The sequence below is a fragment of the Orycteropus afer genome, unplaced genomic scaffold (assembly GCF_000298275.1).
Source record: "Orycteropus afer afer isolate SDZICR_OR568_19922 unplaced genomic scaffold, OryAfe1.0 scaffold00030, whole genome shotgun sequence".
In the NCBI taxonomy this organism is placed as follows: Eukaryota; Metazoa; Chordata; class Mammalia; order Tubulidentata; family Orycteropodidae; genus Orycteropus; species Orycteropus afer.
The window spans coordinates 6742492-6765038 of NW_006921617.1; the positions used below are offsets into that span (position 1 = coordinate 6742492).

Sequence of the window (22547 nt, forward strand, 5' to 3'; positions counted from 1 at the left end):
TTTCTGCTTATCTGGAAATCTCCTAATTTCACCATCATATTTGAGGGACAATTTTGCCAGGTATATAATTCTTGGCTGAAAATTTTTCTCTTTCAGGGTTTTAGATATACCATCCCATTGTCTTCTTGCATGCATGGTTTCTGCTGAGAAATCAGAGCTTATTCTTACAGGTTGTCCTTTTTAAATAACTTTGTATTTCCTGTGCTGCTTTCAGAATTCTCTCTTTGTCTTGATGTCATCCCATAATTCATCTGGTCTTCAGTCACTGGTATTCACTGTGTCAAGTTTGTTCTTCAGATGGTCTCTAAATTCAAATGGGATATACTCAAGGTGATAATTTGGATCTTAAGGACTTCTTTTAAATGTCTTCAGCTTCAACCTGAACTTGTATATGAGCAATTCATGGTCTTTTCCACAGTTGGCTCCTGACCTTGTTCTGACTGATAATGTCAAGCTTCTCCATTGTCTCTTTCCACATATATAGTTGGTTTGATTCCTACATATTCTACTTAGCAAGGTCCACAAGTATAGTCATCTTTTACGTTGTTGGGAAAAGGTATTTGCAATGAATAGTTCATTGGTCTTACAAAATTCTGTCATGCTCTCTCTGTTGTCCTTTCTATCACCACAACTATATTTTCTGACTACTGATGCTCCTTCTTTGTTTCCAGCTTCCACATTTCAATCATCAGTAATTACCAATACATTGTTTTTCAAAAATCTTGTATACTCTTGGGGGAAGAACCAGCTCCTGGGAGTGAGTCTTATTCCAGGCCCAAAATGTATCCCAGGGCCATGGTATTGGGGGTCTCATCAGACTCCATCCAACCAGTAATTCTGGTCATTGTTAATTTTTTGGATTTTGTTCCACATTTTCCCTCCCACTCTATCCAGGATCTCCAGATTTGATCCTTTCCTGAGTGGTTGGTGTTGGTAGCTGGGCACCACGTCGTTCTTCTGATCTCAAGGGTCATCGTGTCCTAGTGCTGATTGCTTCCAAATGCCCTTGTTTTTTTGCACTTTTCTTCACTTCCAATGATACCAGACCATTAGCTGCATCTTAGATGGCTGATTGTATCTACATATTAATTGCATGTTAGGTCAATTTCAGACTGCATAAGTTAGTAAAGATTACCAGTTTCTTTATCTTAAGCTCTTGTGGTTGGTGTGTAAATTTAAATAATAGTTGTGTTAATTAATCTTCCTTGTAGGTATATGGATATTATCCTATCACTGACAGCATTGTATTTCAGGATAGATCTTGAAATGTTCTTTTTGACAACAGTGAATGTAACACCATTCTTTAATTTGTCATTCTTGGAATAGTGGACCATATGATTTTCCAATTCAGAATGGTCAATACCAGTCCATTTCAGTTCATTATTGCCTGCAACATCGATCTTCATGCATTTCGTTTTATTTTTGACAACTTCCAAATTTCCTAAATTCATACTTTTTACATTCCACATTCCAATTGATAATGGATGTTTGCAGCTGTTTGATCTCATTTTGAGTCATGCTACATCAACAAATACAAGTTCTAAAAGCTTTGCTCCATCCATGGCATTAATATTCCCTCTACTTTGAGGTGGGAACTCTCCCTCGCTTATATTTTGAGTGCCTTTCCACCAGAGGTGCTCGTCTCTGGCACTATATCAAGCAGTGTTTCACTGCTATTCATGAGGCTTTCAATGGCCAGTTTTCTGAGGTGGACTGCCTAGTCTGGCTTAGACTAGAAGTTCCACTGAAACCCATCCACTATGATTGACCCTGCTGTGATTTGAAATACTGGTGGCATAGCTTCCACTGTCATAGCAACACACAGTATGACAAACTGATAGATGGGTGGTGGCAATCATCATCAATTCCTTTTTGAAAATATACTTCCTTCCATATAAATATGAGTATGCCTGTAGTGACCTGGAGTTCTGGGCTTCCTGATCACATTCCCTGAGTCTTGGGCAAGGTCACTTTATCTTCCTAGGTATCAGTTTCTCTCTGTGATGAGGAAATTGCCATAGATGAACTCACTTGTCCCTTTCAATTCTAAAGCTCCATATATGCTTGTACCTTTGAAAATACATATATAAAAAATATATAAGGCATTTAAAATTTTTGTAATGATAGTTTTGGAGTAACAAATCAGTAATAATTTAAAGAAACCAAGTAATTCCAAGTAGATCAAAGGGTTAAAAGAACCCAAACACATGTGCATTTATATATATTCTAACTGCACAGCATGTTTTAAAATACATGAAGTGAAGGAAACACACCTTTATTCTACAAAACTTACTAAGAGTACAAACAACAGGAATAATAAAGGAAACACCCACGGTGTTGTGTGGGCATAATTGCTAGCAAGCTTTATGAAGCAGGTGGGGTTTTAGAAGCGATTAAAGGAGAAAAGGGTGGTCTGACATGCATCAGTAGGAAAGCCGTTCAAGTGGAAGGGATGGACCAATGAAGACAGAAACCTAAAATGAAATAGAGAATGGAAGAAGCAAAAAAGAACTGCTGGTGGTGGAGACACTTGAAGTAAGATTCAAATGAAGATAGAGTGATGAAGGACAAGGGTAATTTTGGCACATACATAGGTAACTGGAATGAGTAAAATAGCAGTGAGTACATTTTGTAGATAAGACACAAAACTGCCAGAACATGAAATATTCCTTTGACAGTAAGAATAGCTGGAAGGATATATTAGGAATATAAATAAAGGAGAATAACTGGGACTCCACAGGAGCCTTCATCTAAAGAGAAGTAGGAGGAAGCCAAGATTATTATTTTACAATGAACAGGTCTAGTCATTCATATATTAATTTATTATGTGTAAATAATTGCATTATATATTGTAATGGATACAACAATGGATGAGACGGAGCCCCCTACGTGCCCATAAAGAGCTTAGTGCCATTTAGGAAATACATCAGTTTTACTGAAAAAATTCTAATAAAACATGTAATAATTGTAGGACAATCAAAACTAAATATTTTTGATTTATTTGATATAAAACTTCTATGTTGCTACTCTGGCACTTATGTCAGCTCTTTTTTAAATGGTACCAAATACTCATAAAGAGCTAATAAACCTATCGAAATTTTCTACTTGCTTTTAGGGCAGAAGTTATATCCTTAATAAAATATTTCTTGATGTGTTCTAAGACTTTTTTTCTGCCTCCAAAAACTTTCTCCTGATTTATGGGGGGATTGTAACTCATCAGGGTTTGGCTGTATGGGTATTTGAAGCATTCATTTTTGCAGCATACTGTTTAATGTCCCTATTCCTTCATCTCCCCAACTATACATGGCAGATATGTACCAATAATAGCTTCTCATTTTGGCAACAGTAAGACAGGAAGGGGCCTTCGGTGATTTTTAAAGTGAAGAAAGTCGTTGTATATTTGGAATAATTGATGCAGAAAATAGAGCCTAATTTGGTGGAAGGCAAAATTTCAACTTCCTTCTGTCCTGCTCAGATTTATGTTTATTTAAAAAAAAATCACTATTTAAACACTTATTTCTCCCCACTGCCTAGTCTTAATTTTTCTGGAATGATGTGGAAGTTAACAAAGCAGTCAATACAGGAAGTCACTTGTACTTCAATATGTATGATAAATCCCTTCAAACTGGGTATTAGCCAAATATTATAGCTATGAGTCACTAGGGGCAAATTCTATACCCTACCCATGCTTAGATGAAATTTTTACCTTGGCTACAGTATCGGTTTAGTCTGTCTTGTTCAGCCTGTTCCAATTCACTGTCTCCTTGCACTGTGTCATGTGGTAGGGAGATTTTGAGGTAGAGGTGAATGAGTCCTAGGTAGTACCTTATGATGAAAGTGATGGATATAGGATGAGTCACTAGATTGTCTGTCCAGCAATCAGTAAATGAGATGTATTGACTTCCCACTTTATAGAAAACTTTATAGGAAACTTGATTGAGGTAGATTTGCTATGGTATAGAAATCTTCATCAGCTGAATCTGTAACATTAAATGAGATTGCCTAAGTGAAGATAACTTATCTGTGGGCATCTCAATAGCCTGTGCAGTGGGGAGATAAACTCGCTGCCTTGGAAGAGACTCCAAAATCTGAACCAGGAGAAAATAAGAGGTGGGGATGAAAAAGTAAGCATCTCTCCATAGGAAACTGCAGGCTGAGATTCAGTTTTTAATGTTAGACACCAAGTTCAAATACATAAAATCTGTTGCCATAGAGTCAATTATGATTCATAGCAGTCCCCCAGGACAGAACAGAACTGCTCCATAGCATTTCCCAGGCCGTAATCTTTACTAAAGCAGACTACCTCATCTTTCTCCCAAGAAGCAGCTGGTGGGTTTGAACCACCGACCTTTTGGTTAGCTGCTGAACACTAAACTATTGTGCTATCAGGGATCTTTCAAGTAGATAGATAATTTTAGGGAAATGTGTTAGTAGATAATTAATTTTAAACTGGGAAAAAAAAGATTCTTGATGCACTTCAAGGTAAATGTTTCTAATATAGGATTTGTTTTATGTAATTCTTGAAAATGATTCCATCATTCACACTGTGTTTTGTTTTTTAATGAATGCTAGCCAGATTTTTCTGAAGACTCAATTGTTTCCTGAATTTTGACTATTGATACTTTTAGAAATAATATAATATTTTAATGTGATTTTATCTAATATTCAAAGTTAATCCAAGGAAAGCTACATAACCTTGATATTGAGGTTAATAGTAGCTTAAATTTATGGAGTTTTGGATTTTATTTGTAAAAATAAATTTTCTTAAATAATTTTTTTCTTTCTTAGTAACATAATTGGACTGTGTAGAATTTATCTAAAATTAAAAGAAAAAAAATTCAGTGAAGTCATTTCAAACAAAAATCTTTCCCCAGATTCCTTCTTGCTAGATTTTTGTCTGACTTCTGTTTTTCCTGCTAAGTCAGTTGGCCAGAAGCAGTCTTCTTTAACCCTGTTTCTGTTATGAATTGCCTTCTTCATTCTATCAAGTACCCCGATTTGCCTTTATTACTTTATAACTCAGTTTGGAACTCAAGAAGATTATGCCCATTTTCAGCCCTAAGTCAAGTTTCATCTCTCCCAGGGAGCTGTTTCCAGCTCTTTTAAACCATAGTGATCAGTCCCTATCTCATGTGTTCCAGGCATTCTCTTAACCATGTGCTAATTGGGAGCTCTGGTAGCATAGTGCCTAAGGCACTTGACTGCTAACCAGAAGGCTGGCGGTTCAAACCCACCAGCTATTCCTCGGAAGGAAGGTTGGGCAATCCTACTTCCGTAGTGATACTGCCTTGGAAACCAAAGGAGGGGTCTCTATGAGTTGGGGCCAAATCGACGGCAAATAACAACAACAACAACAATATAGTCATTCAGTCCAGGACTGATTTGCTGTGTGGGTTAGGCAAAATACTGTGAGGAGTTTATGTGTTCTCTTTGCTCAATTACATATAACTCTTTGGGTGTAGGTGTTATATCTAGTCTCTCTTGGATATTGCGCTCTTGCCATGTGCCAGGTGTTCTGTGAAATGAGATACAGTGTTCATTTCAGGGCTTTAACCAGATCTGTAGGACAATGATGTCCTTCTTTTAACTACTGTGAGTTAAAAGTAGAAAGTTAGTAATTGTGTTTTCAGTGGATTATTTGGGCGAGGTTTCCATCAGTAGTAGCTTTCACTGGGGATACTTATGTCCCCTCTCTTTTGACTTATTTTCACACCAACTCAGAATGACCTGGAAAATGACCAGGCTAAATTAGTAAAATTTCTGAAGTACTGAGTATTTGTGGAAAGTTGCAGGTTTGTTACTTTCACTCACTTGTAGTATCCATTTATTTGTCAATAAAATACTGCCTATAAAGGTGATAAACCAAACCAAAACCAAATTCACTGCCGTGGAGTCGGATCCGACTCATAGCGACCCCTCCTTGGATTTCCGAGGAGGTATCACTACAGAAGTAGATTGCCCAACCTTCCTTCTGAGGAGTGGCTGGTGGGTTTGAACTGCTAGCTTTCTGGTTACCAGTCAGATGTCTTAGGCACTATGCCACCAGAGCTCCTAGTCAAGGTGCTACTGATCTTAAGTATGTATCTCATTTGTAATTATTATGTTCATTCTTAGAGTGGTAATATATTGCTATTGTCCTTGAAAATGGCTTATTTTCCTAGTTCAGTTGAACTTCTCTTTCTTCCTCCTCCTTCCCACTCCCCATCCCTATCACTGATCTATGATAAACTATATGTTACTAATTTTTAAAACATTACTTAATACATATTTGTTTGATCCTTGTTAATTATCATAAAATCTAAATTAGTTCTAGTTTAGAGAAATTTCCATATGGTTTCAACTTCCACCCAAAAGGGCAAGAACTAACCTTTGAAATGCATCTTCGCTGTGCCAGAGAATTCATAGTGTTTCATTCGATCCCTGTAATAACCTGTCAAGTGTAAGAGTAATAAAGATAGTTACTGTTTAATGCAGGCATACTACATGGTAGGCATGGTACTAAGCACTTTTGAATAATTGTTACTTGCTTCCCATATCAAACCTAAGACGTAAGCTTTATTACTTTTAATTTACAGAGAAGGAAACTAAGACTCAGGATCATGAAATGCTTTGTCCAGTGTCACACAGCTAAATGAAACCACTAAATAGCAACTATTTGCAGAAAGAGGACCCTAAAGTTGCCTTCCTACTAAGACTGCTGGGTATATTTGGACTGAATATTTTATAGTATCATTGTACAACATCCCAATTTTAGGGTCCCAACCTAGTCTGAGACTAGTATTTTCCTTGAAAGCCACACTGTAAGTTTGGGACAGATAAAATAGAGGAGACTGAGGAATACAGGTTTTCCTGGGGAAAATTACTCCATAACATCACTTTCTGATGCTCCAAACATACAGAAGTGATAGATGAAAATAGAAAACCAAATGGACTTAGTCAAGTTCAAAGCACTTCTCCATCTCTGAGACCCAGAAGTCAAATATAAAAGTCAAATGGTTATTAGGGTTAAAGCCAGGGGCCTGCTGGGCTGTATTCCAGAAATAGGGACTGAACTAATATTTAATCCCCATAGGACAAAAGCCAGGTCTATTGCTTCAAGCAAGACCTGGGGGCGGGGGGTGTGGGAATAATAAGATGTCAGTTTGATTCCAACTCATTGTTACTCTATAGGATAGAGTAGAATTGCCCCATAAGGTTTCCAAGGCTATACTCTTTATGGAAGCAGACTGACACATCTTTTTCTTACAGAGCAGCTGCTGAGTTCGAACTGCCAGCCCTTTGTTTAGCAGCCAAATGCTTAACCACTGACCACAAGTGCTCCTTTTGCTCATGACAGGGAAAGTGAAAATTCTGTTGTTGATCATTATATAGGACTATGGCTTTTTAGTAAGCTGTAAGATTAAAGGGGTAATAAGAGAGGGACAGTTTTGTGACTTAAAAGTGAACTAGTCACACACCATCTCTGTGATTCATCTAGAAATTTCTCCTATATCCCTGCAGCACAGGAGGTACATGGGAAATGTTATTTGAGATTTACCTCTGGTCTCGTTCAAACCCACCAGCCACTCCTTGGAAGATGGGGCAATCTACATCTGTAGTGATATTACCTTGGAAACCCAAGGAGGGGTCACTATGAATTGGATCTGACTCAGTGGCAGTGAGTTTGGTTTTGGTTTTCTGGTGCTGTAGCCTGGGATTATCCAATAGAAGCAATGCAAAACTGTTAGCAAGGGAGAAATGAACACAGATGGAGAAAAAAAATCTCTCGCTACGAATGGGCTTCAAACCAAGATTCTAAAATACGTTACTGAATCTAATGCTAGCAAAGACAGCCAAAACCAATCACAAAACAAAACAAACAACAGCAACAAAACCAACAATCAAAACTGTGAGACCAGGAATCCACTCCAAAAGAAATTAAGTATATGAAACAGCCTGAAGAAAACTTTGAAAAAGTATGTTTAGAAGCTCAAAAGGATAAATGAAGGAATGAGTTCCACTAAAAAAAGAGTGACAAATTATTAAAGAAAAAATCCAGGCAAAAATAAAAAAAGCACTTGTATATTTAAAATTACACATATTGAGAATGAAAAAAAATAGCCATTGAAATAAAAGCTTCAGTAGATGGATAATTTTTAGATGGCACACCAGTGAAGAGAGAAACAGTGATTTGTAAGTTAGTACAGAGAAAATCACCGAGATCAAAACAGAGAGAGGTAAAGTGATTTTAAAATATACATGTAAAAGCAGTTAAGATACATGGAAGATAGATGGAGAAGCTCCAGTGTGTCCAGTAGGAGTTCTGGAAATAGTTCCTTTACTGGCATTATCTATTCTCATATCATTCTTGACATTTTCAAGGGTGTCATCTTTGGTTTTCTAAGGAAAGCTCCCTTTTCAAAATGCCTAAAATGCAATTGTAAATTTACATACAAATAAACTATAAAGACTCTTAAAAACCTACTATAGTAAGCAGTGTGTTGGAGACAGGATACTGATACAGAATACTGACGTTACAGACGTGAGGTTATGGCATTCATGACTTGTATGACTTTGGACAAGTCATTGAGCTAACCTATAAATGAAGATAATCTCTTCTTTATCTGCTTTCATGAGATTGTTTCAAGTGTATTCTACGTACATTTTTCTTTGTGGAATGTAAAGCATGATACAGTTGTAAGAAGTTATTTTTACTTTATTATAGAAATGAAGATGAGCTATGGTTCCCAATACCTTGGAATTTATATATCAGATATTTAATGTTAAAAACTCAAAAAAATACCAAAAGTGTTGATAAAGCTACTCCTAATAACTAACCACAAACTATTTTTGGTTCACACCAGTGTGAAGGGTATAAAATGAACAAACAGAAGAATGGCGTTAATGAGGTTAAGTTAAGCATTAAAAATCTATGTATTATTAGTTACCCTATTCATGATAATATATTCCATAATAAAACATATGAAAATGATCAAACATGCACAAAATTTGAAAAAATAGTACAATGAATATCTGCGTATCTATTACCTAGATATGATAATCCACCGGTCACCTGTCCATTTGTTGTATTGTGGTGGTGTTGTGATGCAGGAAGCTCTGCCACTGGTACTTCAGATACCAACAGGGTCATCCATGGTGGACAGTTTTTAGCAGGGCTTGCACACTAAGACAGAATGAGAAGATGGACATGCTGATTTACTTCTGAAAAACTGGCCAGTGAAAAACTTTATGAATAGAAGGGAAACGTTGTCTGACATAGTGCCAGAAAGTGAACCCCTCAGTTTAGAAGGCACTCAAAAGATGACTAGGGAACAGCTTCCTCCTCAAAGTAGAGTTGACCTTAATGACATGGATGGAGTAAAGCTTTTGGGACCTTCATTTGCTGATGTGGCATGACTCAAAATGAGAAGAAACAGCTGGAAACATCCATTCATAATGGGAACATGGAATGTATGAAATATGGATCTAAGAAAATTGGAAGTCATCAAAAACTGAAAGGGAATGCAAAAACGATCAATTTTTTAGGCATTAGTGAGCAGAAATGCATTGGTACTGGCCATTTTGAACTGGACGATGTTATGATCTACTATACTGGGAATGACAAATTGAGAGGAATGGCATTGTCAAAAAGAGCATTTCAAGGTCTATACTGAAGTACAACACTATCAGTAATAGGATAATATTCATCGGACTATAAGGAAGACTACTAACTATGTCCTTGGGTTTCCAAGGCAGCATCACTACAGAAGTAGGATTGCCCAACCTTCCTTCTGGTTAGCAGTCAGGTGCCTTCGGCACTATGCTACCAGAGCTCCTTCTGAGTCGGGTCTGACTCGACGGCAAACAACACAACAACAACATAAGGAAGACCACTAACTATGACTGTTCGATTTACACACCAACAATTAATGCCAAAGATGAAGAAATTAAAGATTTCTATCACCTTCTGCAGTTTGAAATTGATCAAATATGCAGTCAAGATGCATTGATAATCACTCATGAGTGGAATGCAAAAGTTGGACACAAAGAAGAGGGATCAGTAGTTTTAAAATATGGCCTTGGTGATAGAGGGAGCTCTGGTAATGTAGTGCTTAAGGCATTTGACAGCTAACCGGAAGGGTGGCGGCTCAAACCCACCAGCCACTGCTCAGAAGGAAGTTTGGGTAATCTCCTTCCATAGTGGTACTGCCTTGGAAACCCAGAGAGGGGTCTCTATAAGTCAGATCCGACTCCATGGCAGTGCATTGCATTGCGTTGTTGGTGATAGAAATGACACCAGAGATCACATGATACAATTTTGCAAAAGCAACAACTTATTCATTGCAAATACCTTTTTTAACAATATAAATGACAACTGTGCATGTGGACATTGCCAGATGGAATACATAGGAATCCAATCTATGGAAAGAGAAGAGAGACAAGTTCAATATCATCAGTCAGCACACAGCCAGGGGCTGACTGTAGAGCAGACCATCAATTTCTCATATGCAAGTTCAAGTTGAAGCTGAAAAAGTTAAAGCATGTCCATAAGAGTCAAAATACAACCTTGGGTATATCGCTCCTGAATTTAGAGATAATCACAAGAATAGATTTGGTGCACTGAAACTAGTGACCAAAGACCAGAGAAGTTGTAAGATGACATCAAGAACATCACACATCAAGAAAGCAAGAGATATTGAGAGGAAAGGAAGGGGAGGAAAAAAAAAAGGATGTCAGAAGAGACTCTGAAACTTACTTTTTTATGTACAGTAGCTAAAGCAAACAGAAGAAATGATGAAGTAAAAGATCGGAACAGAATATTTCAAAAGATGTTTCGAGAAGACAAAGTAAAGTATTAGGATGAAAGCCGGAGTCAGAAGATCAAAAGAGAAGAATGGGCTTTGAAAAAAAAAAAAGTCAGGCCTCAAGTTGCAGTATGGAAGGATTTGATGGTCAAAATACTGAATGATGCAGGAAGCATCAAATAAAGATGGAATATACAGAGTCACTGTGGCAAAAAGGATTACTTAACATTCAACCATTTCAGGAGATAGCATATGATCAAGAACCAATGGTATTGAAGGAAGAAGTCCAAGCTGCACTGAAAGTATTGACAAAAAACAAAGCGGAATACCAATTGAGATGTTTCAACATGCAGATGCAATGCTGGTAGCACTCACTCTTCTATACCAAGAAATTTGGAAGTCAGCTACCTGGCCAACCAACTGGAAGAAATTCGTATTTGTGCCCAGTCCAAAAGAAAGTGATAAAACAGAAGTGAAAATTATTGAACAATATCATTAATATCACATACAAGTAAAATTTTGCTGGCAATAATTCAAAAACAGTTGCAGCAGTATATTGACAGAACTGCCAAAGTTCAAGCAAGATTCAAAAGAGGACATGGAATGAGGGATATCACGGCTGAAGTCAGATGAATCTTGACTGAAAGCAGAGAATACCAGAACGGGGTTTACCTGTGTTTTGTTGACTGTACAAAGGCATGAGGCTGTGTAGATTGTAACAAATTATGGATAACATTGCAAAGGATGAGAATTTTAGAACACTTATTTGTGCTCATGAGGAATCTGCACATATGCCAGGAGGCTGTCATTCAAACAGAACAAGGGGATACTGCATGGTTTAAAATCAGAAAAGGTGTGCATTGGGGTTGTATCCTTTCATCATACTTACTCAGTCTGTATACTGAGCAAATAATCCAAGAAATAGTACTAGATGAAAAAGAATGCAGTATCAGGATTAGAGGAAAACTCATTAAAAACCTGCAATATGCAAATGACAAAACATTGCTTATTGAAAAGGTTGAGAACTTAAAGCACTTGCTGATGAAGATCAAAGACTACAGCCTTCAACATGGATTACACCTCATCATAAAGGAAACAAAAGTCCTCATAACCAGGCCATGATGAACAGAGTGAAAATTGAAATTGATAAGGATTTCATTTACTTGGATCCAAAGTCAAGGACCATGGAAGCAGTAGTCAAGAAATCAAATGGCATATTGCATTGGGCAAATCTGCTGAGGGGGAAAAAAAAAAAAAAAAAGATCTCTTTAAAGTATTAAAGAGTAGTCACTTTGACGACTAAGGTGCACCTGACTCAGGCTATGGCATTTTCAGTCACCTCATATGCATGTGAAAGCTGGACAATGAATAAGGAAGACTGAAGAAGAGTTGATGCATTTGAATTACGGTGTTGGTGAGGAATATTGAATATACCATGGACTGCCAGAAGAATGAACAAATCTGTCTGGGAAGAAGTACAGCCAGAATACTCCTTAGAAGTGAGATGGCAAGACTTTGTCTCATGTACTTTGAACATGTTATCAAGAGTGACCATCCATGGAGAAGGACATCATGCTTGGTAAAGTAGAGAGGGCCAGTGAAAAAGGGGAAGACTGTCAATGTAATGGATTGACACAGTGGCTTATAACAGTGTACTCAAACGTGGCATGATTGTGAGGATGGTGCAAGACCAGCATTGTGTCATTGTGTTGTACATAGGGTCGCTGTGAATTGGAACTGACTCAATGGCACCTAAAAACAACAGATTTAATAACTAACCTTTAGCCATGTTTGCTTTGTCTATATATGACTACAAGGAGTCCTAGTTGTACATTGGTTCCACACTTGGCTGCTAACTGAAAGGTAGCTGGTTCAAGCCCACAGTCCACTGCTTGGAAGAGAGATGTGGCTGTCTGCTTTTGTAAACTGCCCTATGGGGCAGTTCTACTTTGTCCTATTGTCTCTCTATGAGTTGGAATCCACTCAGTGGCAGTGTGGTTTTTGTTGTTGTTGTTTTATTTTTTTAATATATAACAACATACATTTTTTTTTCAGAATCTTTTGAAAGTAAATTCTGAAGTCATAGCATTTTATCCCTCAGTACTTCAGTGTAGATCTCTTAAGATAAAGGATATTTGCCCGTATAACTACGATACCATTATCGTGTCTAAGAGTGTTCATAATGATTCTTCAATATCATCTGACAAACAGCTGAATCTCACTTTTCCCCATTTATCTGAAAAGTTTTTTTAACTATTTTCCTCCAAACAGGATCCATACATTAAATTTAGTAGTTAAGTTTTATCTAATCTCTCATCTGAGAACAGTTTCCTTTTTTTTTTTCCCTCTATGACATTGACTTTTTGAAGCTAACAGATCAGGCGTGTTGGAAAATGTTCCATATTTGTATGATTGTTTTTTTCATAGTAATATTTGTTCCTCTATCCCTGTATTTCCTGAAAACTGAGCTGTTAGGTCTCAAGGCTTGTTTAGATTCAGGTGTACTTTTTAGATAAGAATGCTTCATTGGTGATGGTGAATGTTGCGTATTATATCACATAGTGTTAGGGTGTTCCTGTTGTTAATATTAAGTAATAGTAAACTAAATCTTTGGATACAGTGATGATCACCAGATAAATTCATTACAAAAATACATCTTTCTTTTTGTAGTTAGCAAATGAAAATCGAGCATCTCAGAATAACCTTTTGCTTAATAGTATTAATATCCATTAATGATTCACCTGAATCATTTTATTTGGGGTTGCAAAATAGTGAGTTTCTAATTCTGTCATTCCTTTTGCTGTTATTCTCCTGTAGAAGAGTTTTCTCTCATCAAATAGGCATGAACTATACTTCCTCTGAAAAATCAGGGTGCCTTTCTCTCTTTAATTACCAGTTTTCAGAAGAACAAAATCTTGTAATAATCGTCTCCAGTAATGACAACTGAGATTTAGTGCTTTTTCTGTTGTTTTTCAGGATTACTATGAATTTTTTTTTTTAATTTGATGAGAGTAAGTGTGAATCATTATTTATAATGGGGGTATAGATTTAAGAGGAGAAGGAGTTAATCAGAATAATGCTTTTCTTAAAAATTTTACATTATGAAAGTTCCCAGTCATTTTTTTTTAATTTATGAGATGCTCTTTTCTGAAAGTCTCTGAGTACCTTAACCAGAGTATAACTGAAAACAAAAATGTCAAAAAGGCACATTTAAATTGTTCTCAAAATCAATCAAAAATAATGAGGTGCTGGGAAAAAGTTGTATCCTTGATAATTACATCTATCAGTATCAGAAAACAAAAGAGAACAATCAGGAAATGACAATCCCACTCCCAAGTAGCACATTAAAAAAGGCTAATGAAAAAAATCTCTTTTAAAAATTGTGCTAAATTAGCATTTCAAGTAAATTGACAACTTACACGTTGATAAAGGCCAATCTGGGGCCAAAACAATGGAAGTTCTGTTTCTACTTTTATCTGCTTTAAAAGAAATCATCTCACTTGACTTTTTTTGTTGTCTTTGATATGAGTAGAAGTAATTGTCCTCACAGAGGTGACACTCCTACTGTGTACCACAAGGGACAGGTCACATTTGGAGTATTGTGCTTAATTTGAGGTTCTATTTTTTAAAACACTGATATCTGGAGCAAGGTAACAGTTTTTCAAATAATTCTTATACTACATCCTTTTTTTTTTTTTTTCAGTTGGAAAAGAGGTTAGCATAATTCTCACAAGAGACTCAACATGTTCTTTATAACTTCTAAGCCTAAAGTTAGGAGCTCTGGTAGCATAGTGCCTAAGGCACTTGACTGCTAACCAGAAGGGTGGCGGTTCAAACCCACCAGCCACTCCTCAGAAAGAAGGTTGGGCAATCTACTTCCGTAGTGATACTGCCTCGGAAACCCAAGGAGGGGTTGCTATGAGTCTGGGTCCGACTCAACGACACATAACAACAACAACAACAAGCCTAAAGTTAGGACCAGTGGTGAAAGCTGTAGAAAAACAGATTTGGCCCGTCGTTACAAAGAATTCCCTCATAATCTCTACCTTACAGAACTGAAAGGGATTTACCTGTAAGGAAAGACTTTGCCAAATCAGATACTGTTCACGGGCTAAAATCCCTTTACCTAAAGATGGTGTACAGGGTGCAAGGGTCTCCCAGGGTCCTTGCCAAAAGTCTGTAATTGTAATGAGGGATGCTTTATAAGTTGTAAAAATGAATTTTTCATCATGACTGTAAGGAAAAGAAAAATGTAACATATCCCAATTTGTCTATCATTGTTCCGTATTTGGGAAGTTGAAAAGTGTGCTGAGGTGGAGTTCAAGCTACAGTCTGTTAAAATCAGGGTGCATTGTTTCCGATCACATTATGTTCCTACTTCACATTATGTTCCTACTTACCTCATCTAGCTATACATTTAGGAGCTTTTAGATACAAATATGGGTTTGTTAATAAAAACAGAATGGAACATTTTAGGTACTGCTTTAAGAGTAGGAAGAATTAGTATTTGAATTATCAGTAGTGACAAAAGCATTTTCTTTCCATGATAAAAGAAAACTTATTTACGTAGGTCTTCAAATGCATCAGTTCATTTTGAAGTTAATAGTAAGTGCTGGTGTTTTATATTTTTGGCTTGTCAAGTGGTTTTATTCTTTATTATTAGACCAGGGGAGGGGGAGCTCTAGTATATTCTGTCAACATATTCATCAGTCATCATTTTTGGAGACAGTTTTCGACATATTGTATGTTTTACTGTACTAACAAGAGAAAAGACTAGCCATTAAGTTTATGTTTCTTTGTTTTTCAGCATGGTCACATATCAGGAATAATGCTAGAAGTATGCTAATAAACAATATATAATGTAGGTCATCTGGGAGTAAGAAATATTTTCTAACTAGTTCTAAAGGGAAATATTGTTAAAAAAAGGAATAGATGTTATTTACGCAACACATGTTGCTCTATATGTCACCATCAAAAGCATCTTGTAAACAGCTCAACATAGTAAATCTTCCATGGTGATTGTCAGGGTTTTTCAAGTCTGGGTTAGATTTAGATTCAGCGCACTCAGTTCATAATATGCCTAATGTACAAAGACTGTTAGGTTATTTAGACAGCTTCCAATGGAAATATGCCTGCATTTCTATGGTTATAAGGAATTACTGTCTACTTGTGTAGGAAAAAAATACTAAGTTCAATTACAATAATTAAAAAAGATGTACATTATGACATGTATAATTTCAGCCTGAAATGAAATAAAGCTTAATTTTTGTGCTTAACTTTGATTTTGTTAAGTTGCAAAGAACTTGAGTCTTTTCAAAGTAATTGTAATTTACAGATTGGTATTTCTTATTATCAGTGAAACAATTATATTATAAGACTGTAGATGAAAAGGCAATTCTATAAGAATGCTTTTATCAAAATGTCATGTATGTGTACAAATGTTTTCTAACATTTGGGAGATTTATTTCATAATAGTATATTTTGTTTTTCAAGAAAGCTTTTAATTATAAATAGCAAATTTTATCATGAAGCAATTTGTGTAAGTTGTGTGTTGTGGAAAACATAGTAGTACTTCTTTTTACTGAGTTTATCTACTATGTAGTGAGACATATGGGGCATAAAATAATAAAGATATGAAATAATAAAGCAGCTTTCATCAGATGAGCCTAGCATTTAGAATCAAGTAAGATTATTTCTCTTCCCAGCTGCAGGACACTGTGACATCAAGCAAATCTGTCTATTTACCTGGGTCTCAGTTTTTTTAATTTATGATGCAAGAATTATAATAAATCCTGCCCTACCCACTTCACAGAACTGTGGAGTAAAATGATAAAATAGTGTTAAAATGTTCATTATGATAGGATTTTTATGGAAGAAAAAATATATATACTTAAATGCTAGTAATTAGCAACTTGTGAAACATCACCTAAATTTTAGAATCCAGCTAAAAATGATAATCTCTGCATCTTTTTGCTTAATCTCAGAAATGATAATTAGGCATTTTATTTATGAAAATCTAAAAGCATCACCACAGTTATTTTGGTAGAATAAAAGTACAGGCAGTCCTCAAGTTGCCAATAAGATTCATTTGTAAGTGTGTCTTTAAGTCAGATTTGTAAGTAAGTTGGAACTGGTGTGTACAGTTCTTACTGAAGCTCATAGCCTTGTCAAAGTGAGAGCAAATTTACATAACATACAAGGGCAAATAAACGATGTCTGTAAATAGGACTTTTATAACCCAGGGACTTACCGTATGCCTGATCTGCAAAGGGATCAGCTTTTGAAACTCAGCCACGTGTTACGGTGTTTTGTTTTGTTTTGTTTTACTTCAGGAATCTTTGAAAATATAGTGGACCATGATTATGTGTCTTTGTTTCTTCTAAGGGTTTCGCAGCTAAAATGATCGTGTTGGGCTCAAGCACAAGGTCTTAGTAAGAGTGGTAGAGCATTGCCTAAGCAGCTCCACAGCAGCTTACTGACTTAGTTACTCAGAAAGAGGCTGTAAGTAAACTTGGTTTAAGGAACAACAAAATGTGCTTCTAAGTAATTCTGTCTATACTTATTTCCTCAGAAGAAGACCTATCAGTGCATCAAGTGTCAGATGGTATTCTACAATGAATGGGATATTCAGGTTCACGTTGCAAATCACATGATTGGTGAGTGATGCTCTAAACCTTATTAAAGATAGATTTTTCTCCTACTTGTGTTCATCTATGCCTATATAATTAAACAGAGTTAAAGATGAATTAATTGTTCAACCATCCATGGTTTACCTAGGCATGATTGATTTTTTTTTTTTAATTCTCATTATTAGGCCTGATAAGGCATTAGCACATTTTATTTTCTGCAAGGGCTAGTTTAGACTTCTGCAGAGGATTATATATCTACTGCCAGTCAAAACACAGGTGATTAACAAATTAAACTTCTAATCATTTTTGCATTATTGAAAACTAACAGGAATGGTTAATGAACTGGATGTTAGCTTTCCATAGAGTTTTAGACAGGTTTTAATTTCAGAAGTTATTATGGTAATGGCACTGCTGTGTGTTGCTTAAGCATCTTTGTATCAAAATCTAAAGTGGTTGAGTTTTTTGTGATAGGGAAGCATAAATAATTTAAATTGCCGTAAAATAGTTTTATATGTATGATTTCAACAGTCTGGAAATAATCATAATCATAAAGATCATGTAAAGAATTAAGTAATCTTTGTTGTCATTCCCTACCAAATTTTACGTAGATCTTTATAAAAGTGGTTTGAGTAAAAATCTCTGAAGTCACATTAGGCCAATGTTTTCAGGGATTTTGCAGTTATCACATGGGCTAGAACTAAAGGATAAATGTTTCACTATTCATATGGTCCTATTATCCCTTAAATTCCTCTGGGGTTTTCTCCTATGTTTTTAATTTGATAAGCACTTAGTAATAACACTAAGAGTTTTACCAGCCAATTAAACTTTATCAAGCAAATCTTTTATCTACTAGTAAAATGACAATTGCTATTACTTTATACTATTTTTGTTACTCATTTGTGTTTTTATTCTATGCGAGTCTTTTATTTCATACTCATTTCATGGTATTTTGTAATACTATAAATAATTTTGATATAGTATAAAAAAGTCCAATTAACCTTACATTGTCCTACTATCAAATACTATAAGACTGGAAAGAAAATTCAATATTTTAGACTTTGAATTTGTTTTCAAGAATAAACAAGTTTTTTTTCATGACTGAGGACTGTGTCAAGAATAATCACTGGAAGCGTTGTCCCAACTGTCACTATTGCTTGTTAAAATTAACAAGAAAAAAACTTTGAATGCTCTTGTATAAATTAATGAAGATAAATTCAAAAACATGTTAGAAAATTGATTAATAGTTTTCCATGGATTTGCTTTATAGTTTTTAAATGATAGGTCTTTAGGAGGATTACTGCTTATTAAAGACTAAATGATTAATTGTGAAAAATGAAACATATGAATAACAGCTAAAATATTGATCATTTTATCTCTAAATTTTCCAAATTTAAATGCTAATATTATTACACTAAATAGTATATACTTACACATGACAGAATAACATTGACAGCTTTTCTTAAGTGTTTAGAAGATAATGGCAACATGTTAAGTTTCAAATAATGTTTCTTTATGCAGTTCCCTTGTGTTTTAGATTCTGTAGGAAAAATGTCCTATATAAACTTTCAAAACCATTTTGAGCGGGGACAGGGGTGGAAAAAAGTGAATTCTTGGCCAAATGATAAACACTAAAATTTTCTATCTCTTTATTTCTTGAGTGTACTGGATGGTAGTCAGTCATGATTCTGCTTTCATGCTGTACTGTTACATGGACTGAAAACATTTCTTGGAAATTTGCAGCTTGTGGAAAATTCAGTGAAACTTTGTAGAGTCGTGCTTTTGATTAGTTCTATTCTATGTAAATTTATCTTTGGTTCTGGATTTATCATTTATCCCAGATAAATATTTATCTGAATGCCCAGGTGAACAAATTGGATATATTTCTCACAATGTTAATGTTATTTTGCGTATATGGAATTTGAATTGAATGTTGAGCATGAAAGGATTTTTTGCTCTTCTGATTTTAGTATCATTTTGTCCATAACGTTCCTTGGCTTTTCTTGGCCCTTTTAAAATTATTTTATACCTTTTTCCTCTGTATTTCTTTTATATCCCATACATCATTAGTGCTTTCCCAAGGCTTTTTTTCTCTCTACCTTATTTATGGTGGATTAATATGACACTCATCTTCTCTTGGGATCTGAGCATTTAACAATTTCCTTTCCATCAGAGAAGCAGATTCCCTTCCTTTTCACTGAGGGCCTCGTTATTTAATATTCATGTTATTTTTAACAATAAAATATGTAATTCTCTTGCACTTGAGGCCTAAACAATGAATAGAATCCTTTTAATTGTTCCATCTGTTGACCATGCATCCAAGTCCTAAAACTCTATTCACATTGTTAATATCTAGAGAGAGAATAAGTAATGAGAGGATGTCACAAGGGCTAAGATACCCTTTTTTAAAAACCTCAGTGTGATATTTAGTCTTTCAAATGAGGCAGGCAGCATTATTTTGTTGTCTAAAATATCTCTATTGATGGTAGATAATTTTAGGTTGTATATCTATCTGTGTGTGTTTTTTGTCTAATCAAAAAATAATCTCAACGAGACATGTAGCAAGGGAGAGGGATTAGGGACTATCTGCAAAGCCTCTTACTCTTTTTGTTAAGAGGGCATAGAGTGTTTTTACAGATTTTGTTTTACATTTCAATCAGTCTACAGGAAGGATTATGTCACCTGATGGAAAATAAAATCTGCAGATGACCAATGAGGTATAACTTTAAATTCCTTCTTTAACCAAGTCATTTGCATTTGCTCCAATGCAGCACATATGTTTTAATGCAATTTCTGTGTCTACCAACCTCCACACTTCTTTCTGGATATGCTGGTTTCAGGCTACTGGCCAGGGACATTTGTGAAAGGAAAACCATCAATGTTTCTACCAGGTACATAACAGAGACTCTCTGCTTAAGTGCCGTTTTGCAGCTAGGTGTGGACACATGGTCTAAGTTGCAGGAATAATTACTCAATAAAAATGCATTAGGGATTTGACTTATGTCTATTAAGAAAAAAAGAAAATCTCCCTCTCCAGTTCATTTTGACACAGTTTCAGTAAGAAATCAGACCAGTAACTATTTAGGGGTTTCTTTTCTTCTTTGCACACACATAAAAAAAGAACTACAAAACATTTTAACAGCTTTCCTGGGGAAAAGATTTCCCTGTTTTAAAATCTGTGCAGATGAGAAAATGTTTTGTATCTTCCTTTGTTCAGTTCACATAGTTTACATTGGCTTTTGACCTGAGAATACAGACAGAAGCCATTGTATATTATGCCCTTAACTCACTAGGCAACCTTCTCTTTCTAGCAACATAGTAAATAATTATAGTTATTTTCCTTTTTGAGACTTTGGTTGTTGTTGTTATTATTATTATTATTTGGTATGGATTAACACAAAAAGAGATGCAACCAGAGAATTCAAATGTGTTTAACCTAGCAGAGGCATTGCCTCGTAGAAAATTATGAGGCTCAACAGCAGTAGAGTACATTTGTAAGGGCTCCGGATGAAGGGCTGTTAGGCATGAGATAACATAAAGAGATCACATTGCCAAGAACTATTTATGAGAAGCTTAATTTTTTCACTCTGATAATTCTTGACCAATAATTAGCAGCCTCTAATTATCTATTTTAGTTAGAAAGAAATTTCTATCACTACAGAGGTTGGCATTGCAACTAGCGCATAAATCCCCAAAGAGACAAATGTGTTCCAAACAGCCACAAACAACTGTCTCATGAAACATAGTGAGCAAATTGCAAGCGGCTGGTGGTAGACAACCAGCAGTACATTTACCATCGAAGGCCAGTCAGCTTGACAAAGAAATGATCAAAGGGGAGAAATACCATTATCCTTGGAATTTATTACTGCAGGCATGGACTTGGGAGGACAAGTGGTCAGGACATAGCTATGGTCATTTGAGCTCCCTTTCAAAGTTCTCTTATGGACAGTATGGAGGGAATGGATATAAACCATTTACCTAAGAATTATTTTTTAAAATCCACTTAGAATTGGTTACTTAATAAATTCAAGTAAATAAGTTCATATTGTCCATCAATTCAGAATGACCACTGTTGAAATGAAAAAAAAAAAAAATTATCTGTGTGGCAAAGAACCTTACTTTGTGGGGGAAAAAAGAAGGAAAGTCCAGAAATGATTATTAATAAACTTGTTCTGAACAGATCAAAGGTGATACATACTTAAAGCATTTTGTGGATGCTAATACCTTTATCTCTTATGAGGTAAAACTAGAATCTGGCACTTTAAATGGCAGCTAATATGAAAACATTAATATGGAGACATTTACCGTTTTTATTTAGATATTTAATACTTGGTATCTAATAGATAATTTTTAAAAGACCCATGAAAATATTCAACTATTCTATAATGCATGTGGAAGTGTATGTACACTACGTGTTACATGTGATATGCATCCCTAATGTCAAGACAAAAAGAATGCATGGATCAGTTTTGCACACTATAGTGATATTTTAGTCTGTTTTTGTGGTAAAGGGCATTCATATGTTCTGTAATTTGCTTGATACCTGTAAGGTCACAAATGGCATTCTTTTCCTTTCATTTCTTTAGTTGATAGTATACTTACTGTGTGACTGATCTTCATTATAGCTTTGTGGCATTCTGTGTCACCTCTGAAACATTTCAGCACGAGGGCCCTTGCTTTAAAAGGAACTACAACCAATATTTTGAGGTCTCTAGTATTTTGGGATGTTCATATGTCTTAAAGGGAAGTATCTAAAGGTATTTGCATAGGAGGATGATGGGCCATGTTGTCCCTTAAATTCTCCGTTTTCATTGACTATCATTTTTTTTAATGAATAAAAATGAATTTATAATAATGCATATATATATAATATCTAGCTGTCTGTCTGTCTATCTATCTATATCTCCATGATACCCTAAGAAACTCAAAGTTATTAAGGTTCTTTGGAGCTTTAGTTTAGATTCATTCTAAAGCAGAGGGCTATTGAATCTTTTAAAAAGAAAAAGCAAAAAACTTTATTTGCTTGCTTAAAAAGCCTAGGGAATTAAGAAATAAGCATTTGGTGTTAAATATGATGAAATACTGGCTTATTTCATCAAGAGCTGGATTTAAAAAGATGAAATCTGGGCAGTTTAAT

General features: G+C 35.4%; 1 protein-coding gene across 1 annotated transcript in view; it reads left to right on the top strand.

Moving 5' to 3' along the window:
* ZNF521 (zinc finger protein 521) overlaps positions 1 to 22547 on the top strand; it is a 302346-nt gene that overhangs the window by 169551 nt on the left and 110248 nt on the right. The window contains exon 3 of the mRNA XM_042780248.1: positions 17356 to 17440. Coding sequence (XP_042636182.1) covers positions 17356 to 17440 — 85 coding nt within the window. The remainder of the gene's footprint in view (positions 1 to 17355; positions 17441 to 22547) is intronic.